General features: G+C 36.7%; 1 protein-coding gene and 1 pseudogene across 2 annotated transcripts; both read left to right on the forward strand.

The window, feature by feature from the left end:
* Positions 1-632: 632 nt before the first annotated feature.
* Positions 633-2335, forward strand: LOC308679476 (annotated as a pseudogene). Its single transcript has 4 exons — positions 633-733; positions 1423-1526; positions 2025-2103; positions 2277-2335. The product of its transcript is annotated as an uncharacterized misc_RNA (transcript).
* A 1220-nt stretch (positions 2336-3555) lies between these two features.
* NUS1 (NUS1 dehydrodolichyl diphosphate synthase subunit) lies at positions 3556-16950 on the forward strand. The gene is made up of 5 exons (XM_081335400.1): positions 3556-4161; positions 10463-10585; positions 11210-11362; positions 12930-13029; positions 14709-16950. The coding sequence occupies exons 1-5, from the start codon at positions 3762-3764 to the stop codon at positions 14797-14799; spliced, it is 867 nt and encodes a 288-aa protein (XP_081191526.1). The 5' UTR covers positions 3556-3761; the 3' UTR covers positions 14800-16950.
* The last annotated feature ends 9286 nt before the right edge of the window (positions 16951-26236 follow it).

The following is a 26236-nucleotide window of genomic DNA, read 5'->3' on the forward strand; positions in this document are numbered from 1 at the left end:
ATTTAAGGATATATATCTTGCAGACTAGATTTTGTTCTAATCAAACAAATGAGATTTGGTCTCTCCATGTCTCCAGGATGAATGTAAATATGCTACAAATGCTTTATAATGTAATATAGTAATTAAACTGTTAAATCAGGATTGGGGAAATGGAGATTCAACACTGGAAGTTTTTAAGAAGAGACTGGAGAACCATTTGTCTGAAATGGCATAGGGTTTCCTGCCTGAGCAGGGGGTTGGACTAGATGACCTCCAAGGTCCTTTCCTCCTCCTCCTCCTCCTCCTCCTCCTTCCTTATCATCATCATCATCATCATTTGATTCAAACTTATCCTCCCATGGAAAATCATTGTGTAATGTTGGGTCAATCTCTGATTTTCAATCCAATCTCCCCTACAGAGTTATTTTAGAGCTAAATTAAGATAAACCTTGAGCTCTTCTGGTGAAAGATGTGGTGGTGATGGTGGCAGTGATGATGATGATGATGATGATGATGATGATAGGATGGAGAAAGAGGAGAAACAACTGCTTTATTTTACTTCTCTCATCTCTTGATTTTTGCAGCATCTCACCTGATAATGAGTTCTGGAGATTCAGGCATTTTGATTTGTTCTAATAAATTAATCTCCCATCATGGATTTGGGCCATTTGAATACAGTAAATTCTGCTCCGGGAACTGTATCCTCTATTCCCATTGTTTTGATCAACAGGATTCTATGCCAGTATACTGAAAAGTATATTTCACAAAATTCAATTGTACATATTTTCAGTTATGCTTAGAATTGTTATAAAGATATGCCTCTAGAGGGCCCCAGTTTGCCATGGAACTACAGTAGCAAGCTACCCCAGTTTATTTCCTGACAATATATGCCTATTCTGTGGAAGCAGATGATTGTCTATTAGTTCTGGCTTTTCTCTTCAGATTGATGACATTTATTGAGAGAGATTGACTGGTCCAAGGCCACCCTCCAGGCATTCATGCCTAAAGCAAGATTAAAACTCATGATCTTCAGCTTGCTTTAATGGTTAAGGGACCAGGTTAGAAACCATGAGACCATAACTTCTAATCCTGCTTTAGTCATGAAAGCCAGCTGGGTGATTTAGGCCACTCACACTTTCTCAGACCAACTCACCTCACAGGGTTGATGTGTGGGGAAAATAGGAGGAGGAAGGGGTGCTGGAAAATATTTGCTGCCTTGAGCTATTTGTAAAAATAATGAAGGCAGGATACCAACAAATAAATATAAGAAAAACGAACTCACAAATCTACTTTCCTTCCAGAAAACCTTGACATATTGAAACACTGTGACAATTTAATAAGGGTTCTTCTACCTGAATATGATTTTGAAAGTTTTTTGTAAAGAAATAAGAGAACCTGGTATACAAACCAATTTGATTTTGTTTTTTCCCCTTCCTTTACTAGTTTACAGAGGTTGACTTTGGATGGAAATAACACAGAATCTGTCTCTCGGTCATTACACCTTCCACACCTAAACTATCTTAGCATGGAGAATGGAAGACTGCAATGTTTTCCAAGAAGCTTGTTCATGTCTTTTTTATAATTTGTTGTTTCTTAATTTAAATGGTAATCTATTCACAGATCTCCTTCTGATCTGCTAATATAGGGGTGTCAAACTGCTGGCCTGCGGGCTGGTTGCATCATGCAGAGGCTGTGCCCATCCCAGCTCCAGAAATGCGAAAAAAGTCATGATACATCACGACATGTCATGTAATGCGGCGAGTTTGACCACCTGTGTGCTAATACTGTATTGTCACTGAAGCTGTAAAGGAACCAGCTGAAAGTGGTAAAATTTGGAGATGTGGAAAAATTTGTCAGGGGTCTGGCCTGTCTGAAAACCAGGTTTCACCAGTTGGTATGCAGCTTTCTTTCAGGTTTAACGAGGATGATCCTGTCAAAAAACAAACTCCAAACAATCTCACTCAGATTGCCAGAAAATTGATTTCACAAACAATCTGAGAGCATTAGCGCACAAGAATGTTAGAATCTATGAAATTTCAACCATCTGTTCCTTGACAATTGTATCGTCACTACATTTGAAGATGGAGTGCTTCAAAAAATGTACACTATGGTCTAATTTAGCAGGTAAACAAAATCAGCTTCATTCTATTCCATTAAAGTAAGTGACTAAGACACATAATTTGTCAGGGACTTGGAATTAAAAAACATAAGTTGAATTTCATTGTGGAATCAGGAAATATATTATCTGTGCAATAAAGAGTGTATATTTTCTGTAATATAAATACATTCAATTTCAGGATTGAAGAAATTAGTTTGGTTTCTAAAAGAAAAAGAAAAGTGTGCTGCCAAAGGCTGAGTTGCTGTAATCTCATTCATACTATATCATGAAATTTTAGAAACGGCTCAAATTACAACATTGTTTAATTTGCAGCTAGGAAGCTAAGTGGGTGGCATGTTACTTATTTCTCATTGTAATGATAGGTTATTGTGTGGATAAATAGTTGGTTTGCTGAAAGCAGTTATAGAAGCGATAAACAATATTTTTCTTTACTTTTTTCTTCATAGTCCCACATGCTCTAATCAGCCTGGACTTAAAAAGAAATAATGTATGAAGTATTAAAGAAAAAGAATTAGCAAATTAAAAAGGTCTAAAGGTATTATATCTAGAGAACAATTAGCTATCCACTCTTAGTTACAATTTCCTAACATTCTTTGTCTCAGATACTTGATGACAATCCATGGTGTTCTACTTAGGAACTTCTTCAAACCAGAAGTGTGCTCACCACCAAAGGCACAGAGGTAGAAAGCCATGATGAAAGCTGTATGTCTTCAACAATGATCTTGCATTTATATATACATAAAATCTTTATTAATTATCCTATATGCTGCATTGATGGGTTACCAATATTTATCAAAATATATATGTATAGTACTGTATATGAATGTGTGAAAGGACCAGTGGTGGGATTCAGCCGGTTTGCACCACTTCGGCAGAACCGGTAGCTAATTTTTTGTTGTCCAAGCCCAGAATGGACTTCTGGAACCAGCATCCACACAGAGAACTGGTTGTTCACATACTTGAATCCCACCACTGGAAAGGACCCAAAGGTCCTTTCTAAGAAGGATCTTTCTATGCATTTGTGGAATATGTGAGAAATAAGGATGCAAATAAACAGACGTCTGCAGCCCACAAACAATATTTTAGTTCAGTGCATATTTAGTTCAGTGCATTTTCACTCCTACAGTTCACCTTCACTCCTGGTTACGCAATAAGCCATTATAGGAGGTTTTTATCCAATTGATCTCCACAACTGGCTATCCAGTTTGAGCAAACAAAGGAACCAGTCGCAAGATTTGATTTGTTTCACTATCACGCACATGGTGACCAAGAACGGCGGAACTTTAACAACTCACAAACCTCCGCCAGTAGATGTCGCAATATAACATTAAATCCGTCTGTGGCTGCAAAAGGACATCCTTAGGGCTTCCCTCTTCGTCAACTTCCTTCGGGCCACGTCATTTGCTCTATCAATGCGGAAATGACCTAGTCCCGTTGCTTCGACCAATGAGCGGCAGCTGCGTAGGCTAGAGGGGAAAGGTCAGCGCAGGTCTAGAGATGGTTGCACTAGCGAAAGTTGCCGGGCAGATAAAACCGTCTCCGTGAGGCAAAGGGAGGCGAGATGGTGCGTTCTCCGCGGTGCGGCTGATTTCCCCCCCCACTTTAACCGACTCAACCGACGATCCCCGCTCTGCTCCTCTCGCGTCTCCCTCCGTCCAGACCAATGAGCGTCGCGTACGAGCTGCTGTGGCGTTTGCTGCACGCCCTGTTCAGCGTCCAGCGCGCGCTGGTCGCCTGGGGCCGCGGTTGGTTCGGAGGTCGCGGCTCGTGGCTGAACCGTTGGCGGCGGCGCGCGGCTACGGCCGCCACCGCCGCCTCGCGGGCCCTGTTAGCTCCGGCGGCGGCCGCGAATCCTTTCGCCTTCCACAAACCGGCGGCGGTGGGGCGGAAAGTGGTGGGCGCCGGTGGCCGGTGGCGGAGGGATGCCAAATCTCTGCAGAAACTGCCGGGCCACGTAGGGCTGGTGGTGACCGAGGAGGAGCAGAGCTACGCCGATGTGGCCAGCTTAGTGGTGTGGTGCATGGCGGTGGGCATCTCCTATGTCAGCGTCTACGACCACGAAGGTAAGTCACCTGTCACAGCCAAGTTGCTCTCACCCTTTTCCCGCCGGGGCCGTTTTAACCTCGTCTCGATAGCGGGGTCGACTTTGAACGTCCTACCGGTAGATGCTTTTTTTCCTTTTTTTTCCGCCCTGCCTGCCGTCGCTCCCAGTTACAGGTAGTCCTCGACTTAACAAGAGTTTAGTTACAGCAGCACTGAATGACCATTTTTCACACTTAACAGCCATTGCGGACATCCCCGTGGTCACGTGTTCAAAATTCAGATATTTGGCAACTGATTCATATTTATGACTGCTTTGCGGTGTCCCAGAGCTATGTTGCCACCAGCAAAGTCAATGAGGAAACCAGATTCACTTACTTACTAATTAATTAATTAATTAATTAGTAAGTAAGTGAATCTGGTTTCCTAATTAATTAATTAATTAATTAATGGCACTTATATGCCACCCTATCTCCCAAAGGACTCAGGGCGGCTAACAACAATAAAATACAATAATACAAAAGTTAAAAAGAAATTAAATTAATAGCCCCAGTAGAATAAATTAAAATTAAGTTAAAAATTAAAAACATAATTAAAGTCCCTGTCAGTCCAGGTCAGCCTGATGGAAAAGGAGTGTTTTGAGGCCTCGGCGAAAGGACTTAACAACAGTGTTACTAACTTAACAACTGCAATGATTCACTTGACAACTGTGGCAAGAAAGGTCATAAAATGGGGTCAAAATTCACTTCACGGATGTCTCAGCAACAGAAATTTTGGGCTCAGTTGTAATTAAGTCGAGAAAAAAAACTATATTAAATGCCAGCTAAGGCAACTAAGGTTTGTTGAAACAGGGAGCGGCTTTATTACAGGGTATGTTTTCCTTCCCTAGCGTGAGCTCAGTACTAGTGAGTTTGGCTGATAGAGAAAAATATAAACAGTAGAAAGTTAAGAGGTGAAGGTCAATAAAAGAACTATTTTCAAGAAGTTCATTGGTTTTGTTATTTAGCTATTATTCAATTATGGAACTACCTGACTCAAGATGGACTCTGAGCAGTTTTTTTCTGAATCTTTTTATTAGTGCCTACTGAATGCAATTAGTTTAATCCCTATACTTTATTTTACTTCTCTTACTGCCGTTTAGAATATTTTATTAATTTTTTAAAAACAAAAGAACCCATAATAACTAACACAAACTAATCAAGAATAATCGTTTTGAACAACTGTTTGAAAAAATATTTTTTGCAAATATTAGTGCTATACATCCTATTTTTAGATTCCAATAAATATCTGCCGATGTTCATTTTAGCAGACATATTATTGTATATATTCCCAGAACCACCCACTCTTTTGCCACCATAACAGGATCTATTTGTTCAGGAATAATGGGATGGCCTCAGATTCTCCATCTCTCAGATACAGATTTTTTTTTCTTTTGCCTGGTAATACATATTTAATTGATTAGTCCAGAAATGGTATTGACACAAAGATCCAGAATGTTTCAGCAACTGTATCATGGTGATCTGAGTGTTGTGCTTGATCCCAGGATTTTTCAAATTGTTTTTTGAACCCTAGGGATCTGCGAAGCAGGAGCAGAATGGTATTTACAGTCCCTTAAGCTCTCAGAGCAGAGGTATAGGTTCCTGACAGTAATATAATACCTATACCTCTCTGCTCTCAAACTGTCATGTTCTGATTTTTGCAGTTTTACTTACTTACCCTTCTCCTTTATTATCCAATAAGTATCAAAACAGTAACCCTATTTGATTCTACATAATGCCAAAAACTGAAAATGTATATTGAAGTTTTTAGTAAATGCTTATTATCTTAATGTTTTGCTTCTTTTCAAAGGAAATTAGAATTTTTCAGCCATTGTAATACCTCCTATGATTCCCATTGTTCAATACTATGTATCATCTCCACTCCACAAATATTATTAATTACTGTGTGTGGTTGATAAATTGGCGATAAATTGGCACTGCTTCAGCTAGCCAAAGTAATTTCAAAGTGATTTGTCTGAAATTATGATATTTAAAATATTATATTTGTTCTTTTTAATTCATGAAAACTGATAAGAAAATGCCATGTATTTTGTTTTACATTCTAAGAAATTAGTCTCATTTGCCAAAAGCAGCAATATCTGATTCAGTCCTGTATGGGCTTAATGTCACTTTATTTGTTATTAAGATTCATGTGACTATGTGACTAAGATTAACATGCTCATATGTCATATAATGAATTGAAATAAAATCTTATTATTTAAATGCATTGCAAGTAGTCCTTAATTAGCAAGCACAATTGAAACTGGCAACTTGATCATTAAGTGATTGCTAAGTAAAACCATGACTGTGAAGACAATCTTCCTTCAGCTTTCCTTTGCAAAGGTTGTAAATACTAGGATTGTTGTAAAGTTATTTTTTCATCACTGTCATAAGTGCAGCCATTTGCTAAATGAGGACTACATGTAAAGACTGGGATCACATTTTATCAACAGCATTTTAATAGGATCAACCTATATGATGAAGTTGACACCCAAGTAAAGAAACTAAAAGCTTGTTTAGATTAAATAATATACCATAAAAAACATGATTGGAGAAACTCTGACTTGATGGTGGACAACATATATCCAATTTAAAATAAACTTATTACTTTAGGAGAAGAAGGCCAATGTTGTATTTAGCACCTTTAAGATATAAGTGGGCAATTACAATCATGGTGGAATGGAAAACTTTAGACAGCCAGAATTTATTAAAGTATATGTGAGAAAATGAAGTCTTGAAGAATAGCTTCAGTTCAGTAAAAATTTAATTACATGACTACAGCTCTTAAATATGAGTCACAATGTTAAGTCCAAATGGGATAATTTGAAAATTGCTCAATTTGTTAAGGAATAATTACATGCATATTAAAAATGGACCATCACTAAACAGATAACTAAGAAACATATTTGCATTTTCTGTTCAATAATGAGCCTATTTAATACACAGATGCATGGCAAAAAATGCAAAGGGTTAGACTAGGATGGGTGTCAAACTGCCAGCCCGCGGGCCGGTTGCATCATATTTATTTATTTATTTATTTTATTTATATACCGCCCTTCTCCTGAAGGACTCAGGGCCACGTCCACCCCAGCTCTGGCAATGCAAGAAAAGTCGCGGTATGTCACAACACGTCATGTGATGTGGCAAGTTTGACACCCGTGGACTAGGAAGTTGAGAGTCTAATATAAATTTGGTTTATTTTTTGTCAAAGTTACTCAAAGATTGAAGAGTCTTGGCGACTCTTCCTATAATTGATGAAAATGTTTTCCTATTTCTCTTTTAATCTATGCAAATGTTTGTAAACAAGGGAAGTTGAAAACATTCTATGCTAAAAATGTTGAAAATAGATTCTATTCTAAAACAAAAAAGTAGTACAGGTAGTCCGCAACATACAATGTTTCATTTAGTACTGAAAAAAGTGACTTATGACCATTTATCACATTTATGACCATTGCAGCATCCCCATAGTCATGTGATCAAAATTCAGACTTTGACAACTGGCTTATATTTATGGTAGTTGCAGGGTCCTGGGGTCATGTGATCTTTTGCGACCTTCGGACAAGCAAAGTCAATGGGGAAGCCAGATTCACTTTAAAACTGGGTTACTAACTTAACAACTGCAGTGATTCACTTAACAACTTTGCCAAGAAAGGTCATAAAATGGCACAAAATTCACTCAATAACTGTCTCGCTTAGCAACAGAAATCTTGGGCTCAATTGTGCTCATAGGTTGAAGTCTATATGTAGTAGTAAAATAAAACCAAATATTTTTGTATTAATACTGTATCTTACTGGGTAAGTTTTGAAATGAAAACTCTTATAAAAGGTGCTATAAGAAGTATGGAGAAACAACTAATTTGAGTATCAAAGTCTTAGGAATTTAAATTTTAGGGGATCAAGTAAATAATTGGAAGCAATGTTTTAATTTTGAATGTATGACAGCTTTTTAAAATAAAGTTGACAGGTTGCTCACTTGGATTTAGTAACCAATTTTAAAAAACTGCATAGAGTTTTTAGCTAGCTAGAACAAGAATTCTGAAGTAGTAACATATAGTCTGGTCAGAACTGAAATTGTGTATATGCTTACCCTGTATCTGTGTGCATGCGTGTGCACGTGTGTGCACACACGTTTCCAATCAGTTTCTTACTAGTTTTTTGACACTTGGGGCTAAATATGAATCAGTTGCCAAACATCTGAATTTTGATCACATGACCATGGGTGGCTGCAATGGTCCTAAGTGTGAAAAACGGTCCTAAGTCACTTTTTTCAGTGCCACTGTAACTTTGAATAGTCACTAAATGAACTGTTGTAAGTCGAGGACTACATGTATAGTGGCAGCAGTTGACATTCAGTGGAATGCTGCATCATACCTATGCTATATAGATATAATTGTCATTATTTGCAGATACTTTTTTGGTTTTGGAAAAAACCAAACTTGAAAGGTACATGCCCAAATTAACTAGAAGCTCTATGTGATTTATAACATTTTATAATGCAAAGTCATTCTGTAGCTGCTGTTAATGGTTCAGACCAGTACCACTGGTATAATAGTGGTTCTTACCTGTATCCAAGAATGTGTGCTTGTTTTTTTGTTTCTCTTTAAAACAAAAGCCTAGTTATCTTTAATACCTTTTGCTGGGACGTTTGTGTTTGTATGTGTTTGTGGAGAGACAGATAACAGCTCAGGATAATCAAAATAACCTGTATCACATTATGAAATTAACTTTATAATTCACTAGCAGAAGAAATATAATATTAACTTTTATTTAAAAGCTCTGATTTTCCTGCTGCTAATAAGGCAGAAGCTGAAATTCAGCAGAGAAGTAGGTTATGATTTGTTTAAGAATAAGTCAGGTATCAGATTTGGACCTAATTATAAGGATTGTTTTTTCCATGCTGTTGATTACTGATTCATTTTCCTTTGTTGTGAGGAGCTATGTTATAATGACAGAGTGTAATACAGTAGAATATTTGTTCTAGAACAATTGCCAGGACTGTCCCAAATTCTGGCCTTTTTTTGTGAATACTCTGTAACTAAAGGCATCTTGAGCTTATGTGTACCAAATAGCAACTCTTCCATGCCGCGTGTCTCAGCATCTGGCTGACTTTGGCTGTGGAAGCTATGCAGGTTTCAGCCTATTTAGTACTCAGATGAAAGATAAGCAGTGCAAGGGAGATAAGCTAACTGGATAGTTGAGAAAACATCCTGAAAGAAAGCAGTGACAAACTATTGACATATCCCAGAAATCGTGAGAAGCTGAACTCAAATGAGATTTTAACTTTACTATATTGTGCAACTGATTAATTTCTGATATGGAATGAAGGAGTTTGTTTATAGGTAGAAGGGATGTCCCTAATTTTGTGGTTTTTGAAGTATATCTTTTTAAAATTCAATTAAAATTCATAGCAGTGTATACTTGTTCCTACTCTCTGTCCAATGGTTGAATATACAATTGTGTGCAGAAGATATATTTCTGGTCTGTCTGGTATTTAAACTCTCTTTTGATTGCAGAGTCAAATTTCATGGAAAATAATGGTTCCAAATCAGTGTCAGACATTTTATACAACTAGAAATCTATATGTACCTGAATTCAATTTTTGAATACTTTTCCTGGAGTACATCCCATACTGTTTTTAAGGACAGCAATTGGGAAAAAAGGGAATCTGCCTTGCAAATGGCCAACCAGTTATGTAATTTGGGATGGCTATTTAGAATATAGAATTTAGTCCCTGTTGTGCTATATCACTTACTTAGTATAGTCCAAAAGAGGTTTTAGTTTGTTGATACTCTTATAATTAAATAAGCATTTATTATATATGTATTATGGCTACCTTTGCAAGATATAAGATTTCTGTACTACCCGAATCATAAGATTTTGAGTGGCTTATATAATTATAAAATCGCAAACTAATCTTAAAAGAATAAAATAAGGAACTTGGCCTGTAATATGTTCAAAATGGGCAGTCACAATGAAAGCAAGTTATCTAGTGCCCCTCTCATCTTTACAGAGAGTGGGTATGCAGCATGCCATCATAATTCAAATGTGTAGAACAAATAGATTCTATCTACAGTAACCAGGACTAAGCCATGAAGAGATTTAAAGGTGATAAGCATTTTGAATGAAATGTATAGAATGGAGAAGTATTGCTATGCTGAATCAACCTACTACACCAAGTAAAGTTTCTGAACATTCTTCCTGGGCAGCTCCAAGTAATCTAAATATCATTTCTGTAGCAAGGTAAAAAAAAATTACCAGCACATGTTCTTTCTCCTCTTTCCCCAAGGTATTTTCAAAAGAAATAATACAAGACTGATGGATGAAATTTTAAAACAGCAGCAGGAATTGTTGAATCTTGACTGTTCCAAATATACAGTGAAATTTGCAAATCAGGAAAAAACAGATCAAGGTAAGATAATTTTTTAAAAACCCTGTATTGTTATTGAGGACTAAAATACATTGATTACACAAAACTAATCCACAAATACTGATTACTTCATTTCTTCAATGGGAAATTTCCATGGCCACAACTTCTTATATATCTGGCTATATACAACTCAGTGGAATAAGATAGATGTATATAAACATGAATTAAGAAAATTTTGATTCTAAACTTCTACTGGCGTGTTATTATTTTAGCAAAGAATTAGGGATGTTCTACAAAGCATACTTTAGTAGGATTATTTAAGTAGCAGTGGCACTGAGACTTATACACCACTCCACAGTGCTTTAGTGCCGTCTCTAAGCAGTTTACAGAATCAGCCTATTGCCCCCAATAATCTGGGTCCTCATTTTACCAACCTCAAAGGGGTTGGAAGACTGAGTCAACCGTGAGCTAGTTAATACTGCATTCTAACCACTGTGCCACCACTGCTTACCAGTAGTAGGAACTTTGACAAATTGCAGAGTAATGGGGAAAATGTCATTTTAACTGGAGAATTGTAAGCCTCTACAGTAACTTTAGAAAAAACTGATTTCAAGCAACTGTTTCTGTTCTTCCACTTTCATTGTTTTATTTTAATTTCAACTGCAGTTTTAAATTGCCAATCTGTACTGAACGTGCTGTCCTCAGAGGATGGAAAAACAGATATCGTAAGAGCAGCTCAGAAATTTTGCCACTTAGTAGCACAAAAGCAAAAGAAATGCACAGATCTGGATATGAACATCTTGGAGAATTTATTAAGCAGTAAGTGTTAAAGCAAAATTTATTTACTTTTTTGAGTAGTTGTTGGAGTAAAATGGCTAATCTAACAGTAATATTTTTTTAAAAATATAATCAAACTCTTGGTGTAAATATCTGGATTACATATTCACTACAGGTAGTCCTCAACTTATTACCAGTTGTTTAGCGCTCTTTTGAAATTATGACAGACCCCCAAAAGGTGTTTATAAACCAATTTTGAAGTTACAATGGCTGCATGTTCCATCCATAGTGAGATGATCACCTTTTGGGTACTTGGCAATCGACTCAGCTTTATAGCTGTTTGCAGGGTCCCACCATTACATGCCCACAATTTTCAACGTTTTTTGCTGTTTTCCAGCAGAAAACACCAATTGCTATTATGGATTCCCTTAATGACTGTGGTCTTCGCTTAAAGATTACCATGCTTGGTTAATGACCACCTCAGAAAGTCTCATAAAGTCATGTCCAGTTACATAGTGACCTGCTTCACATCTTCAACAACTCATGACTGTAATTCCAGACAGTCGTAAGTCAAAGACTACCTGCATTCAGTCTCTAAATTCTATGGGGTTACTTTGTAGAAGATCTCCTTTTGAAATATGTCTTTGTAATTCTTGCTATGTAGGTGTACCTTGCCAAATAAGTGCAGTCATTATTTGTAGTGGTACATGGCCTCATGAAAGAAAATCCATTTAATTTGGAAAAAAATCACATTTGTCTTCAGGTTTATATGCAGGGGGTACCAAAAGCCAGATCCGATAAATTTATTTTATAAGTTATATTCAATTGGTTGCTGTTTCTTTTAAACGCTTCCTTACTCATTTGATGTTTGATTTTCAAATATCCCTAAATGTGGTAATATTTTCTTTAGAAAACAACAGTAACATAAGATTGGCCTTTGCGGCCTGACATTTAGGAATAATCTACATTTTAAATCTGTCGATCTGAGCATTTATCTTCCATTAATACTCAAAATTGCCCATTTCATTGCAGATACAGATACTTAAAAGCAGTGTTCTGAATGTGGAATTTATTTGTTTTGACCGAATTACTTACAAGCTGTTTAATGTTGTTTCAAAAATCCATGTGGGATAATTGACCCCCAGAATTTGCTTTTCTGTGAATATATTATTTGGCTACAGTGTATTCTGCTGACTAGGCTATTTCAACTCTATTCATTTATTTTTATTTATTTATTTATTTATTTTAATTCCATTTATATCCCGCCCTTCTCCGAAGACTCAGGGCGGCTTACAAGCTTAGCAGTAGCCTTCATTCTATGTATATGCCTGCTTATTAGGGCTTTCACACACCCCCAAGCGGCATTATTACAAAGTCAGCTTAATTGCCCCCAACAATCTGGGTCCTCATTTTACCTACCTCGGAAGGATGGAAGGCTGAGTCAACCTTGAGCCTGGTGGGATGCGAACCTGCACTAATTGCAGGCAGCTGGTGTTACTTAAGGAGGCATTAGCCCACTGCTCATTCATGAATGTTATGGTGAACCTGTGTATACCCCTGATAAACTGGGTAGTCTTGATTCTGCAATATTATTGTGCCCTTTTTCTAGGTACTAATGGCTTTCCTGATCCTGACCTAATAGTAAAGTTTGGTCCTGTGGACAGTGTCCTGGGATTTCTTCCCTGGCAAATCAGATTGACAGAGATTGTGTAAGAACATATAATTCTTATGTATTTTCAGTAGTTTTGATTCTGATGTTCAATCTGATAGAAAAGTGTGGATATTGTAGTAAGTCAAACAAAGAAAACAGTTCTTTCCAATTATGTTGAGGGCTAAATAAGAAATGCATTAGAAATACACTGACAGTTTTTCTCTTGTACCCTTTTGCAAAGGAAGAGAGATCAAAATGCAGCTTCAGTGTTTCTTGTCATTCTCTCCAGATTGCAATAGGTCACTAATTTTCTTTACTAGACTAACAAAAATAGATGTGTTAAGCTCACATTGCTAAATTGTACTTTTAAACACTTCCCTCAAAAGTGGAAAAAAGGATTCAACTTCCTTGATACCACTCCCCATTCCTGCCCACTATCCAACACTGAAAGCATTAGGAAAAAAATGCTTCTTCCAGCCTCAAAGATTGCCAGCTGCAAAAAGAAAAGTACAAATTCATGAACAGCTCAGATTAATAGTTTGCTTGCTGATACATACTTTATATTATTATTGACCCAGTGTATAATCATAAAAGATGGTAAAATTTCTTGATAATCAGTATAATGTAGGTTCTGTCACCTTGTTAATATTCTATTTGTCCTGTGGAATGACTTGCTCTCTATGACATGCCTGACCCACACAGAGGCAATTTAGGAATCTTTAAGAATCCATCTTTTTATGTTTGCCTTTTCTAGCCATTAACTCCTTGTAATATTTTCTTTTATTCTATTTTTATGACTATAATAAACCATTGGATGTTTCTGAATTATGAGCAATGGTTTGAAAATTAGGGCTGTGTAATACTCTAGATTTAAAGGAAAAATTATTTCAATACTATTTGGATGTACACTTTCTTAAATCCAATGCATCTCTGCTTGATGTATTACAACAACAGCTGCACAAGCCCAGGAAAGATGCAATTTCTATAAGACATAGCTATACGAGTATCCCTAAATATTCCAGATATCTTTATCCCTCTGAATATGGATTGGGCTATCCACAAATAAAAAAAATACAAATAATAAAATCCTTTAAGATTGGCATCTTTAACTTTTAAATATTTAAAAGTTATAGATTTATTTAAACAGGTTGCAAACCTAATTAATAATTAATTAAAGCCAACAATGTCCAGAAGAATCTTGCGGTTCTTCATTTGTTGCAGAATAGCAAGCTTTGGATTAATAGTGAGTCTGATGAAAGCTATGATTCATCAATATCTGATGGGCTAGAGGTATCCCATCCTTGCAATAAATTTCTTTTTTTCCTATTAGTGAATATATTTTCATCATTTGAGCAAATTCATGTTGAATCCGAACTCAGTGTTCCATGGAGAAGAATATTCTTACCATAAGAGAGCATCTCTAACTATGCACTGTGTACTTTTGCACATAGGTACCACAAGTTGGGGAGATCTTGTGGAATCTTGCGTATTAAGAATAGATTCTTGTATAGCCAAGCAATATGCATCTGTTAGCATATTCCTCAGCTATAGAGTGGATAGAAAATTTGAAATATCCTTAAGTTCATATATTATTATAAAATTTCTATGAATTGTCATATATCGTTCAGATATTGTCATATATCGTTCAGAGCAAATTTTTAGGAAAGTGATAACAAACTTAAGTATTGTATGCATTCCCACTTATACTTAGTTTTCTTTCCAATTATTTTTTCTCAGTTCTTTGCCTTCACATGTGAATGTCAGCTATGATGAATTCTTCTCTGCCCTTTGTTACTATGCATCATGTGATCAGCGTGTTGGAAAATGATTTATTGCAGAATTCTATCAAGATTTCTCTGGAAAGGACCAAGGTCTCTGTTTACAAATAGCTGTGATGCATACAAGTCCAGTATATAATCTTTTAATTTATCAAATTCAATAAAGTGTCTTATTCTTTTTAGAATTTGTATGTGTGTGTACTCATAATCTATGAAGGTATGAGAAAGCAATGCTTTACTGCTGTCTAATAATGGTATATCATGAAAGTTGTAAAAATAGTTGTTTAAAGATTTCAGACTTATTTTTTTCAGTGATCAAATTCTTAATACTAGAAATGTTTACATGCAGTTATATATATAAAAAAGTCAAAGTAGCACTGCAGTCAATAAAGTGCACATTCTCAGCTGAAGTCACCTCATGATTTTCTGAAATCATACTTTACATCTTCTTCACCAGACTTACACTTGACTTCCTAAGCCCTAGATTCTAGGAACACATTGTGAATTGATTATCTGCAAACATTTATAAAAGTATCTGACAGGGTGAGATTGGACAGAGGGAATAACTAATGTTAAAACTGATTAAGATTAAATCAGCAATTGAATTATGGGCCTTATAATTATGGACCATTCTTTCTGTCTTGGAGAGCTGAAGTTTAAATAGCATGGTGGATTGTGTGGAAGAATGGATGTGGGAATAATGGAGCATCCTCATGTAAACTGAAATTTTCCAAATGCAACATGAACCATTGGACCTCTGTATTCTATTTTAGAATAGCATATTAACATCTCGGAGTGAAGGTAAGTTTTTTTTAAAAAGGCTTGTATTTTCCTTTATGAAAAAGATTGACTCCATTTTCAACATGAATATCCACCATGTTATCTTCAGAATACACTCAGTTTATGTCTGGCTAAGAAACAGTAGCACCAAACAGTGAAAGTGTTAATTCAATATGCACTGATAATTTCTTTGAATTTTGACATTGTCAATACACTGTAACATGATTACTTGCATAAATGATTGTGGCAGTTATTGTGTGACAGTGTATTAATACAACAATACAACAAATGTATTTAGGCTAAAATTCATTTATTTGTCAGCTAATTTCCTGCAGCAACTTCGTAGTGCTGCTTAATATATATATAGTGTGAGATTTTTCTCCAAACCTCTAACTTAATATATTCCTAAGTCCTTGTAAGTTTTTAAACAGACTGTCCAGTAAATACTCTGTTTCAACTGCATATTTTTAAGAATAGCAAAACCATTTTTATTATAATATTTTGGTTTAAAATGGAACAGAAACTTAAATCTATTTTGTGAATGGCTTTTTTGTAAATATCTCCAATTAGTCGAGTAAAATACTGCAGATGATAATAGTATTTTTCTCCTTTTTTAAATATCAAAGTGATACTTGATACATCTGTGACAAAATTATGGATTAATCGACCATGGGGTGTTTTTTTTTAAAGAATGCTTACTACTGTAAGCTTATGATATAAATGGGCATCAAGACAATATACATACCTCCTGGAATTTCAAAATCTATCTTCCAATTTCTGCTATAGTGATCATAAACGTGCAATATATTTCAGGAATGTTCATGCATTCATTTCTATAAAGTTGTTCAGGAAACTGCATTTTAATGAAGACAGGTTTTGGAACATATTCTACAGGAAATACTGAAAATTATGACTTGGTATATGTAAATTAATTGAAAGACCTAAAGAGAACTGACATCTAAATATCAGAGCTATGAGCTTAGCAAAGCAATTGTAGTGTAAGTTGTGAGAAACAAAATAGCAAATTTAAGATTCTTTCCCACTTTTGTACTTGATAGTTTTTTTGAATCTTCAGTTGCCAAAGAATAGTTTGAAGCACCACCTACATTTTGTCCACCCTTGTGACAATCTTTGACAACAGACTACTGTATGTACCAAGCTCAGTAGAAAATATGAAGTTAGATGTGCCAAAACACTGTGCATATCCACAATTTATTCTTTGAATGTATATGATTGCAGTAAACTCTCCCATCTAAAGTTATGTGAGAAGGCATAGTCAGCAGCAGTGACAGACTAAGTATGTTTGGATACTTGTAAATAATATGTAAAGCAACTTTTTATTATGAACAATTGACTTACTGGATTTCATGACTGAGAGTAAAATAACAACCTGTAAATAAATATTATCTTTTTACAGGCAATGCTGTTGTACGAATATACGCATCTGTTTTACATGTAAAGTTCTCCCTAGTGCCTATGCATACTTAAAATGTGTGACAAAGTGTTCTAGAAAACAATTCTCAAAGGCTTTTTTGAAATCGTTCATTTAAAAAAAACAGTATCTCTGGATATTATATTTTAAATTAGATCTAAATTCATCTTTGGGTGGACTGGAGAGACTGATTTGTAATCCCTTTTTGAAAGTTTAAAAAAATGTTTGCAGTTTAGGAATGCATGAAACACATTTTCTTTCTTTCCCAATCAGTTAAAGAGGATGTGGAAATATTTAATCGGTGTCTGGAAGTTATGATATGCTGGCTGCAAACATGCTGAAACAGATAAATCTGAGAAGTTATACTTTGTCACAAACCAGTCTAAGAAAGGCTGTTTCTTCAAAAAAAAATGGAACTCAGATATCTAAAACATATAAGCTATAGGGTGGATTTATTCAATTAGGACCAGTGTTATTTCTTCATAAGTTCACTGTATTTTCAAAATAGCTGATAGTTATGGCAAATCACCATATGAGCCATGTTAAAACTTCAAATTGATATACAACACTAATAACAAAATGTGTTTCTATGCTTGCGATGCTCCCTACTAGATTCCCTGAACTACATTTTAATTTGATCCTTTTTGAGGAGCTACAGTGAAATAACTAGCTTTGTGTTGAAATCCAATTAAGTTGCAGTTCCCATTGCCTAATCCTTAAATAAAATGTGTCATGGTTCCTATTCCTCACTGTGATGTTCTATTCACACCATGTTTATGAAAACTTCCCAAAATACCGTTCTTTAAATATCTAAATATCTTAAATGACAATATCACTGATTTTATTGTTAACATGGCAATTGTATAAAATATGTCTTCCCAATCTCAGGGTTTGTCTAAGTCAGGGGTGTCAAACTGCCAGCCCACGGGCTGGATGTGTCACAATGAAACTCCGCCCACCCCATTGCCGACAATGGGGAAAAAGCTCCAATATGTCGCACAACATCACGTGACATCGCAAGTTTGACATATCTGGTCTAAGTTCTGACCAAGCACAAAGTAGACATAATGAAAGTCGCTTTAATACTTTGGGGAAATTAAATAACATATAGCCAGGTTTGGTAGGCTAAGCAAAATTTCAGATATAAAATATGGTAAATACAAATGTTGAGAATGTAAATATTGACTACATGTAATAGTTATAGTAGAGAATTATAGTTCTTATCATATCCTATTTTTTTATAGGATGGAAATAAAAATGTTCAGTCCCACAGATTCCTCCTCTAACACAAAAATGGACAGTGGAGCTAATGATGGTACTTAATTTATATCTGGAAATCCTAAGCCAGGTATTTCTAAATTACAACATCTGATATGTGTCTTCACTGGTCATGCTACTTGAGTATACTAGAGTCTAAAGCCCAAAAAGATTTGATAGGGCAAAAGTCTCCTTATGCTATGACATAGGAATAGATGAAAGAGCTGCTGAGGTTATTGGACAACCAATTCATCCATTTTGATGATCTTAGGAATAGTTGTGCCTGGTAATTTTTCTTTGGCTTTTTTGTTAAGAGTTTCTAAATATAAACTACCAAATTAAGGGGGGGGGGAAAGCCATGTATTTAATTTCTAGTAAAGCACAAGGCTTGAATTTTATCTAAGATATTGTACTTTCCTCCCATGTATTCCTTCATCTAAGATGTGAAAAAGATTTGGATGAAAAAATGGAAATTATTTTTAAAAACACACTTCAGGTGAGCAAAAGGGGGATTTATTCATCCTCATGCTCACCCTGGATGTTAGGCTATGTTCTTCTTATCTATGGGGAAAAAAGGCTGAGGGATTGTCTATTTAATCCACCACTGATCTGAACCAATTGGTTTAAAGTACAAGGAAGCAAACTTAGGCTAAACATCAGGTGAAACATTTGACTTTATAAGCTGTCAGTTAGTAGAATAGACTACTACTTGAATGTGGTATGTGCATTTTTTGTGTGAAGTGTTCAAACAGAGGATGGGTATCGTTTGTCAGGTGGTGGATTATCCACTGAGCAGCAGCTGCAGTAGACAACATCTGTGGCCTCTTCCAAGGCTATGATTTTAATTTTGGAGATTAATAGGGAGTGAATACAAGTAACGCCATACCCAAGACCCAAAAAGTATTTCAAACAAATTCAGCTACTTCAAAAAGCAAGGCAAACATATTGCAGTAACTTTTTGAATCCTAGCCATCTATTTCCTCATTCACTTCCTCTTGCTATTGGACAAGTTAATAATTTCCTAATAGTAATTAAATTTTTCATAATATGTAGGAATCTTAATTCTTAGAAATACATTATGAAAAATATACCAAAGCACTCTGAAACTCTGAATTTGTTCCTCCAGTCTTTCCAAAAAGATAATTCTCTCTGCTCCCCACTCCCACTTTGCTGTAGTGGTTAAGGCACCAGGCTAGAAACGAGAGTGAGTTACAAAACCAGCTGGGTGATCTTGGGCCAGTCACTCTCTGTCAGCCCCAGGAAGGAGGCAACAGCAAACCACTTCTGAAAATCTTGTCAAGAAAACTGCAGGAAATTGTCTAGGCAGACTTCAAGAATCAGTACTGACTAGAAATCTCTCTCCCCTTCCTCTTTCACACATGTAAACACACATATTTAATTCCCTATGTCCAGAAACTGTGTATAAAACAAGGTATACACTAAGCAAATAACCCCAAAGTTTGTAGAAGTACTGATATAGGTTGTTTATTTTCTTTAAAAAAAGAATCCAGAAGAATGCATAGAATAAAAAAAAATCTGAATAGGAATACGCTATAAGATCTGTTACACTTCCACGTAAAATAAGCAAGTATAGTAGCAGGATCAGAACTCTGACAACTTATAATTTACAACCAAATATATACTGAATTTTAGAACTTGCCATTCTCCTTGACAATTTTAGTTTGTTTTTTTTTTAAAAAAATCTCTCAAAAACAACTGACTAATGAAATCAGGAGCCTATTCCTGTAACATATAATGCCCTGAGCTCCACCCAAAATTGTGAGAATAAACCTTTATTCACAATGGGATTTCTTGCTCTCTTTTCTTGTACATGTCCAATCTTACAGAGTGCCATTAGTCCTCAGGCTATGATAACAACTGGGACCAGGACCAGGATAGTCCTCAGGCTATGACAACAACTGGGACCAGGAAGCAGGATTGCCATTGCTAAGCAATACATTCATAAAGCATGATCATATGACCACATCACTTAGCAACGTCAATTCTGTCAGTCCCAGTTACCATTATTAAGCAAGGACCTCCTTGTGGGTCCTTATGGAAGGACCTCATATCATCATGGCTTCCAACTTCTTGCCAGCTTCCCATTGACTTTGCTTGGAGAACGTTAGCAGGGAATCTCAGATACTGTGATCACATGACCATAAGAATACTGCCATGGTCAGCGCTCCAAGGACCTATCATAAGTCCCCTTTATTCAGCACCATCACAGGTTTGAATGGTCATTGAATGAGTGATTAAAACCGAAGGACTACCCGTAGATTGAAGGTTTGTGGAGAACTGCTGGAGATGTTGTCTACTCTGTTTCAAGATAAACGTCTTTGTCCAGAACACCATATAATTTTTATTTCATGTGGATTTGGAAGTAACAGAACATGGGCCACTAGGCTATTTTTGTTTGGTTAAAAATATACAGCAAGATTTATTTTTTAGCAAAACTTACTTTAAGGATGGAAAAACAAAAATACAAACAAGAAATACAAAATCAGGCCACTTGGCTGTTTTGCTACTTGTTTATGAAATAAATTTCCTTCATGTCCTAGGGACTTCCAAATTACTACAATTAAACTGAGACCTTAGGCAGAGACCTGAGAAGCCATAATTCCCAGTGAACTTAATTTAATGCACCAATTTTGGGAAGTAACCATGGGGTTTCCTGTTTCCTTTTGCTCACTACCATGCTTCCCAAAACTACATTTTCTTTCTTGAATATAACAAACCAAAACTCCACCGTCTACATCACTACATCATCACTGGCAGTTCTCAGACACCGAACAAATTACGGCCAAGGGTGTGATCCAGTTTTAAAGGAACATGTTGCTTTGTTTTGATTTGACATGAAAATGTTTTCAGAATATAAACTTCATGATTTTTTTTTACTTCTCAGGACAAAAAAGTTTGTGGATTAGACCAGCTTTCCTGATAGGAAAACCTGATATAGAAAGAACACATATAAATAAGCTAATTACATAGTAATTCTCTCCAATTATCCAATTATCTGATGAATGCTCACTTTGCAAAGAAGCAGGCTCACCGCCTGTTTATAGCAACACAATGGTAGTTTATATGGCTTGAAAAAAAATAATTGCAGAGGGACTTAGGGTTGATATGGCTGGGATTATTTAAAATGTGTTAATGTCACTTTGATATTATTTGGAGGTGGCAAACGAGGGCATGGCTACTTTAGGCTTACTTCACAGATTTACTATCTTTTTAAAAGAAAGGTTTGCAGCAAGAATGTAGTTAATAAAGATCTTGCTATTAACTTCCATTCCTCTCAGAATATTTTGTTTCTGATGTAGGGAACTTTGAGATCCACTCTGAAATATCCAGAGGATTGTAAATACTTCCTTACTGGAACTCAGATGTAACCGTTTTCAATAATGCAGTGAATCAAATGATGATTAGCCTTAGCCTTTCTACAGAGTAACATTCCTTAAGGCAAGATGGAAGGACTCTCCAGATAACGATAAACTACAACTGGTCTAAATTACTTGGATGAATCATCCTATATAATGTAGCCCACTTACCTAAAGGATGGACTGCTGGCATGAGATAGACATCTCTTTGGAGAGAAAACTGAAGAAATTTGGCAAAATGTTGAATTTGATCAGAAAAAGAAATAAAATGCAGAGAAAATGCTGGATCATGGAATTGCCATTGGAAGTAAGATGTTGGTAATGTGATATGCTTTCGACCCGATCTTAAAAAAACAAAAACAAATCAAGTGAGTTCAAAGAGGAGATGAGGCTGCCAGAACAGGTGTTTTAGATGTGCTCTTTATGCACCTGTGACACTATAAAAATGATTAGAGCTTCAATTGTACAATTGTGCTGCCACTCTGACTTTTTTTTTTAACCAGACCCTACCAATACCCCTGGACAAGTAACTGGAAAAGCTGAGGGAATGAGGTTTTTTTTTTAATCTCTGAGATAAAATAGTTAAGGAGAAAAGATCATACTCTACAAGACTAAAATGCAGGACCTATTTTATGTTCATCTTGGAGGACAAGAAAATGGAATTGAAGTTATAAGGAGATACATTCCAGTTGAATGGCAAAAACAAACAAACAAACAGACAAACAAACCCAACTCTTCCTAATGCTTTTGACAGCTGAGTTCATAATACGGGGATATGGTGAACTGTCCTTCACTAATCTATTGAAGCAGAGGATTAAGACACCTTTAATTTATTCTAAGTTGAATTCATAAATATAGCATGTCTCATATCCTCTGGCAACTTTACGATTCTATAAAATCCTAAGAGTCTTAGCATTCCTCACCATTAGCAGCTCTCCCTAAGAGGAATAGTTGACGGACACATGGAAGCTACAGATTGCCCCAACTATCATAGAGTAATGGACCATCTGTAGCCCCTTCCTCGATGCTTTAGCTTTTGGAAACCTGTATCTCAAGACTGAGAGCTGGGGGCAGTGGCTTGGTGTAATCCAGGGGTCTTCAAACTTGGCCCTCTTATGACTTGTGGACTTCAGCTCCCAGAATTCCTCAGCCAGGCACGCTGGCTGAGGAATTCTGGGAGTTGAAGTCCACAAGGCATAAGAGGGCCAAGTTTGAAGACCCCTGGTGTAATCATTAAGGCATCAGGCTAGCAACCAGAAGAGCTTCAGTACTAACTCTGCTTTAGTCAACTGTGGTGATTTCGATCAGTCTTTGTCTCTCAGCCCTTGGAAAAAGACAATGGCAAACCACTTCTGAAAAAAATCAAGGAAAACTGCAGGGACTTGTTCAGGTGGTCTCTGAGAATTGGATGTGATTGAATGGGAGAGAAAAAAATATATCCTAAAACTAAGGAATGAGGAACTAGAGTCAGGGGTAGGCAACCTTGGCTCTTTTATGACTTGGGAACTAGACAATACATGGCATTGTGGATTATGCCTGAATTTCCATCTAATTTGTTGCAAAACATTGTTTAAACCAATTCTGTGCAAATTTAATGGTGTATCTTGATATCTCTACCTTTGGGATATCTGCCTTTTTCATGCTGCTGCTTTATTTTTGATAGCAGAAATGTTTTCAAATTGGCCTGTATATTATTCCCAGATTAAAAATGTAGGAAGGGAGGGAGGAAGATCACAAGAGATTACTAGGTGAAATGTTGAAAGCTTCTTAGCCAACTTTTCCTGCTAAGTATCTCCTGAGGAATGTTGTTCCAAGTATCACAACCCATAAATTGGCTTCCGAAGAGAAGTGCCAAAACTTGCTTATCTCTACCCTGCTTCAGGTATTGGTCAATCTGATGTTTAAAAATGAGTATTTGGCAACAAGCTTTCTTGGTTTGGTCTTCTGTGTTAGAATAAGAAAAATAAAAGTTATGTATCAAATTGGTCAGTAGGTGGTGCACAAAGGTTTTCAAAACATTTATTACCTTAGTAGTCCTAGAGTTGCTGGCTTTGTCATCCTCATTCAGGAAATTGCATGTTGAGTGTATCTTTCCTTAAGTTAAATTTATCCCTTTTTATTTTATATACTTTATTTTATATACTTTATATACTGTGCTTTACTGGCACAGAGGAATGATACATAGTTGGGAAGAAAAATAAATTGCATCTCTAAAATTGTTAAGCTGCTAGATAGTTGTTGGTTTGTATGTTTCTTCTGAAAGCAAAGGAATTTTTTGGGAAGAAATAAAGCAACTTCAGCAGAACTACCCCCCCCCCCCCTCCCCTGGCTTCCTCAGTGATACATAGTCCAGGATTAGCAAAACCATCATGGATCTGGCTTTAAAATGATATTTCTTTAATGGCCCCAGTTATTATTGTGTTTTTTTTAAATTCCATCTTAATGGAAAGTTTTGTTAAACATTACTACATATCTGTGATAAACTACACGGAGGATTTTTTTTTAAAAAAAATCAATATATCTAAAAGCCACGTGCAACTGTAGAATTGTGACTGCAATCATTCATTATCAGCTGTAGCAGGGAGGCACCCAATAAACAGTCCAACACCCACTTTGAATATCCTAATTGACATAGTCATTCCCAATATTTCAATAAATGAATCATAATGATTTCGTAGCAGTCTTAGATGCTTATTAGTGTTTATTGTTTGAGACGTACACCTAACAATTCTTTTCCTGAATGGTGCACAACCCTATTTAGTTAATCCAGTTTATGTCATAGATTAACTTGTGGGAAATCAAATTTTGGAGAGAAGAAGAAATTGGTGATTTATCATTGCAAATGACAAATGTTTTTTTTTAAAAAAATCAGGGAATGTTAGTGATTACAAAACAAACCAACAATCCCACAAAACCTGTTGGTTTAAAATCAGATTTTAATTTTACAGATAAAAAACTAGAAGTGACATGTTTTATAAATTATCCTTTGTACACTCATAGAATCTCTTGGGAGAGTACATAGAGCTGGTTTTGCAAGTTCGTTCTTTAGCAACATCAATCTCCCTTCCACCAATATAGTCTCTATACCAAGAAGCTGAAACCAGTGGGACAGGGGCAGGGAAACACATATGATTTGGTCTTCATCTTCTCCAAGAGGCCAAATGTCACCAGAGGTGAAGCTTGGGAAAAGAAAGTTTGTCTTCTGATGTCATTTGTTCTTTTGGTAGAATCAAAGTGAGCGCCTGTTACTGGTCCCAGCTTCTGCCAACCTAGCAGTTTGAAAGCACGTAAAAAATGCAAGTAGAAAAATAGGGACCACTACTGTGGAAAGGTAACAGTGTTCCGTGCACCTTTGGCATCTAGTCATGCCGGCCACATGACCACAGAGACGTCCTCGGACAAGCGCTGGCTCTTCGGCTTTGAAACAGAGATGAGCACCGGCCCCTAGAGTCGGAAACGACTAGCACGCATGTGCGGGGGAACCTTTACCTTTACCTTAGAAGAGGATAGAATAGAATAGAGCTGGAAGGGACCTTGGAGGTCTGCTAGTCCAGACCCCTGCTCAGGCAGGAGGACCTATACCATCTCAGACAGGTGATTGTCCAGTCCCTTCTTAAAAAATTCCGGTGATGGAGCGCCCACGATTTCTGAAGGCAAGCTGTTCCACTGGTTGATTGTCCTCACTGTCAGGAAGTTTCTCCTTAATTCCAGGTTGCTTCTCTCTTTGATCAGTTTCCAACCATTGTTTCTTGTCCTTCCCTCTGGTGCTTTGGTGAAAAACCTGACTGTTGTGATTCAGGGTCAGCCTGTGGCTTTGGCAGTTGGGTCGGATGACTCAGAGGAGGAGGAGGAGGGGGGTGTTGAAGAACTTGCTGAGGGGATTGATGAGAGCCCCCAGCCAGGCCCCTCCCACCTGGTGGAGACCCAGCTGTGTGAGCCTGACAGCATGGATGAAGATGACCCACAGCTGGCCCTGTTCAAGGACGCCCGACACAGGAGGCAGTCAATTAGGAGCAAACAGAGGAAGGCAATGGGGCTTCTAGGAAGGAGGCAGAGAGAAGCCACACCCTGAACTCTATATAAGGGGAATGTGTGGGGAGGGCTGGTTTGCTGAAGGCAACCGCTTGGATTGTTCCTGTTTCTTTAAGCTCCTGTTTCTTGGTTTGTCTTGTTCCGTTTGTTTTTGTAGTAATAAATTTGGCAGGCGTAATTCCAGCCTCTTGCCTTATTGTAAAAGGGGTTGTCCCTGCTTTTTCTGCAGGGCCGGTAGCAGGCTGGTACAGAACACTGACCCCCTCTGCCTTCAGACTCAACGCATTGAAAGAACTACCCTTATGAACACGTAATGAGTGTAATAGAGGGGTTACCTGAATATATAGATAATAAATAACAACAGACATGGTGAACTGGTAAAAATCAATCAAGTTCTCTCCAATTCCCCAAGCAATTTTTTGAATCTTGGTTCCGAAGGCATCTGAATGCTGGGAACATAGAATACGCTTTGTGTTGAGAGGAAAAATATGAATAGTTGTGTACCACATACCTGTCCAATATTTAACAGAATAACAGAGTTGGATGAGATCTTCCAGCCCAACCCCCTGCTCAGGCAAGAAATCCTATATCATTTCAGACAAATGATTG

Source organism: Vipera berus (assembly GCF_964194415.1).
Source record: "Vipera berus genome assembly, chromosome: 1".
In the NCBI taxonomy this organism is placed as follows: domain Eukaryota; kingdom Metazoa; phylum Chordata; class Lepidosauria; order Squamata; family Viperidae; genus Vipera; species Vipera berus.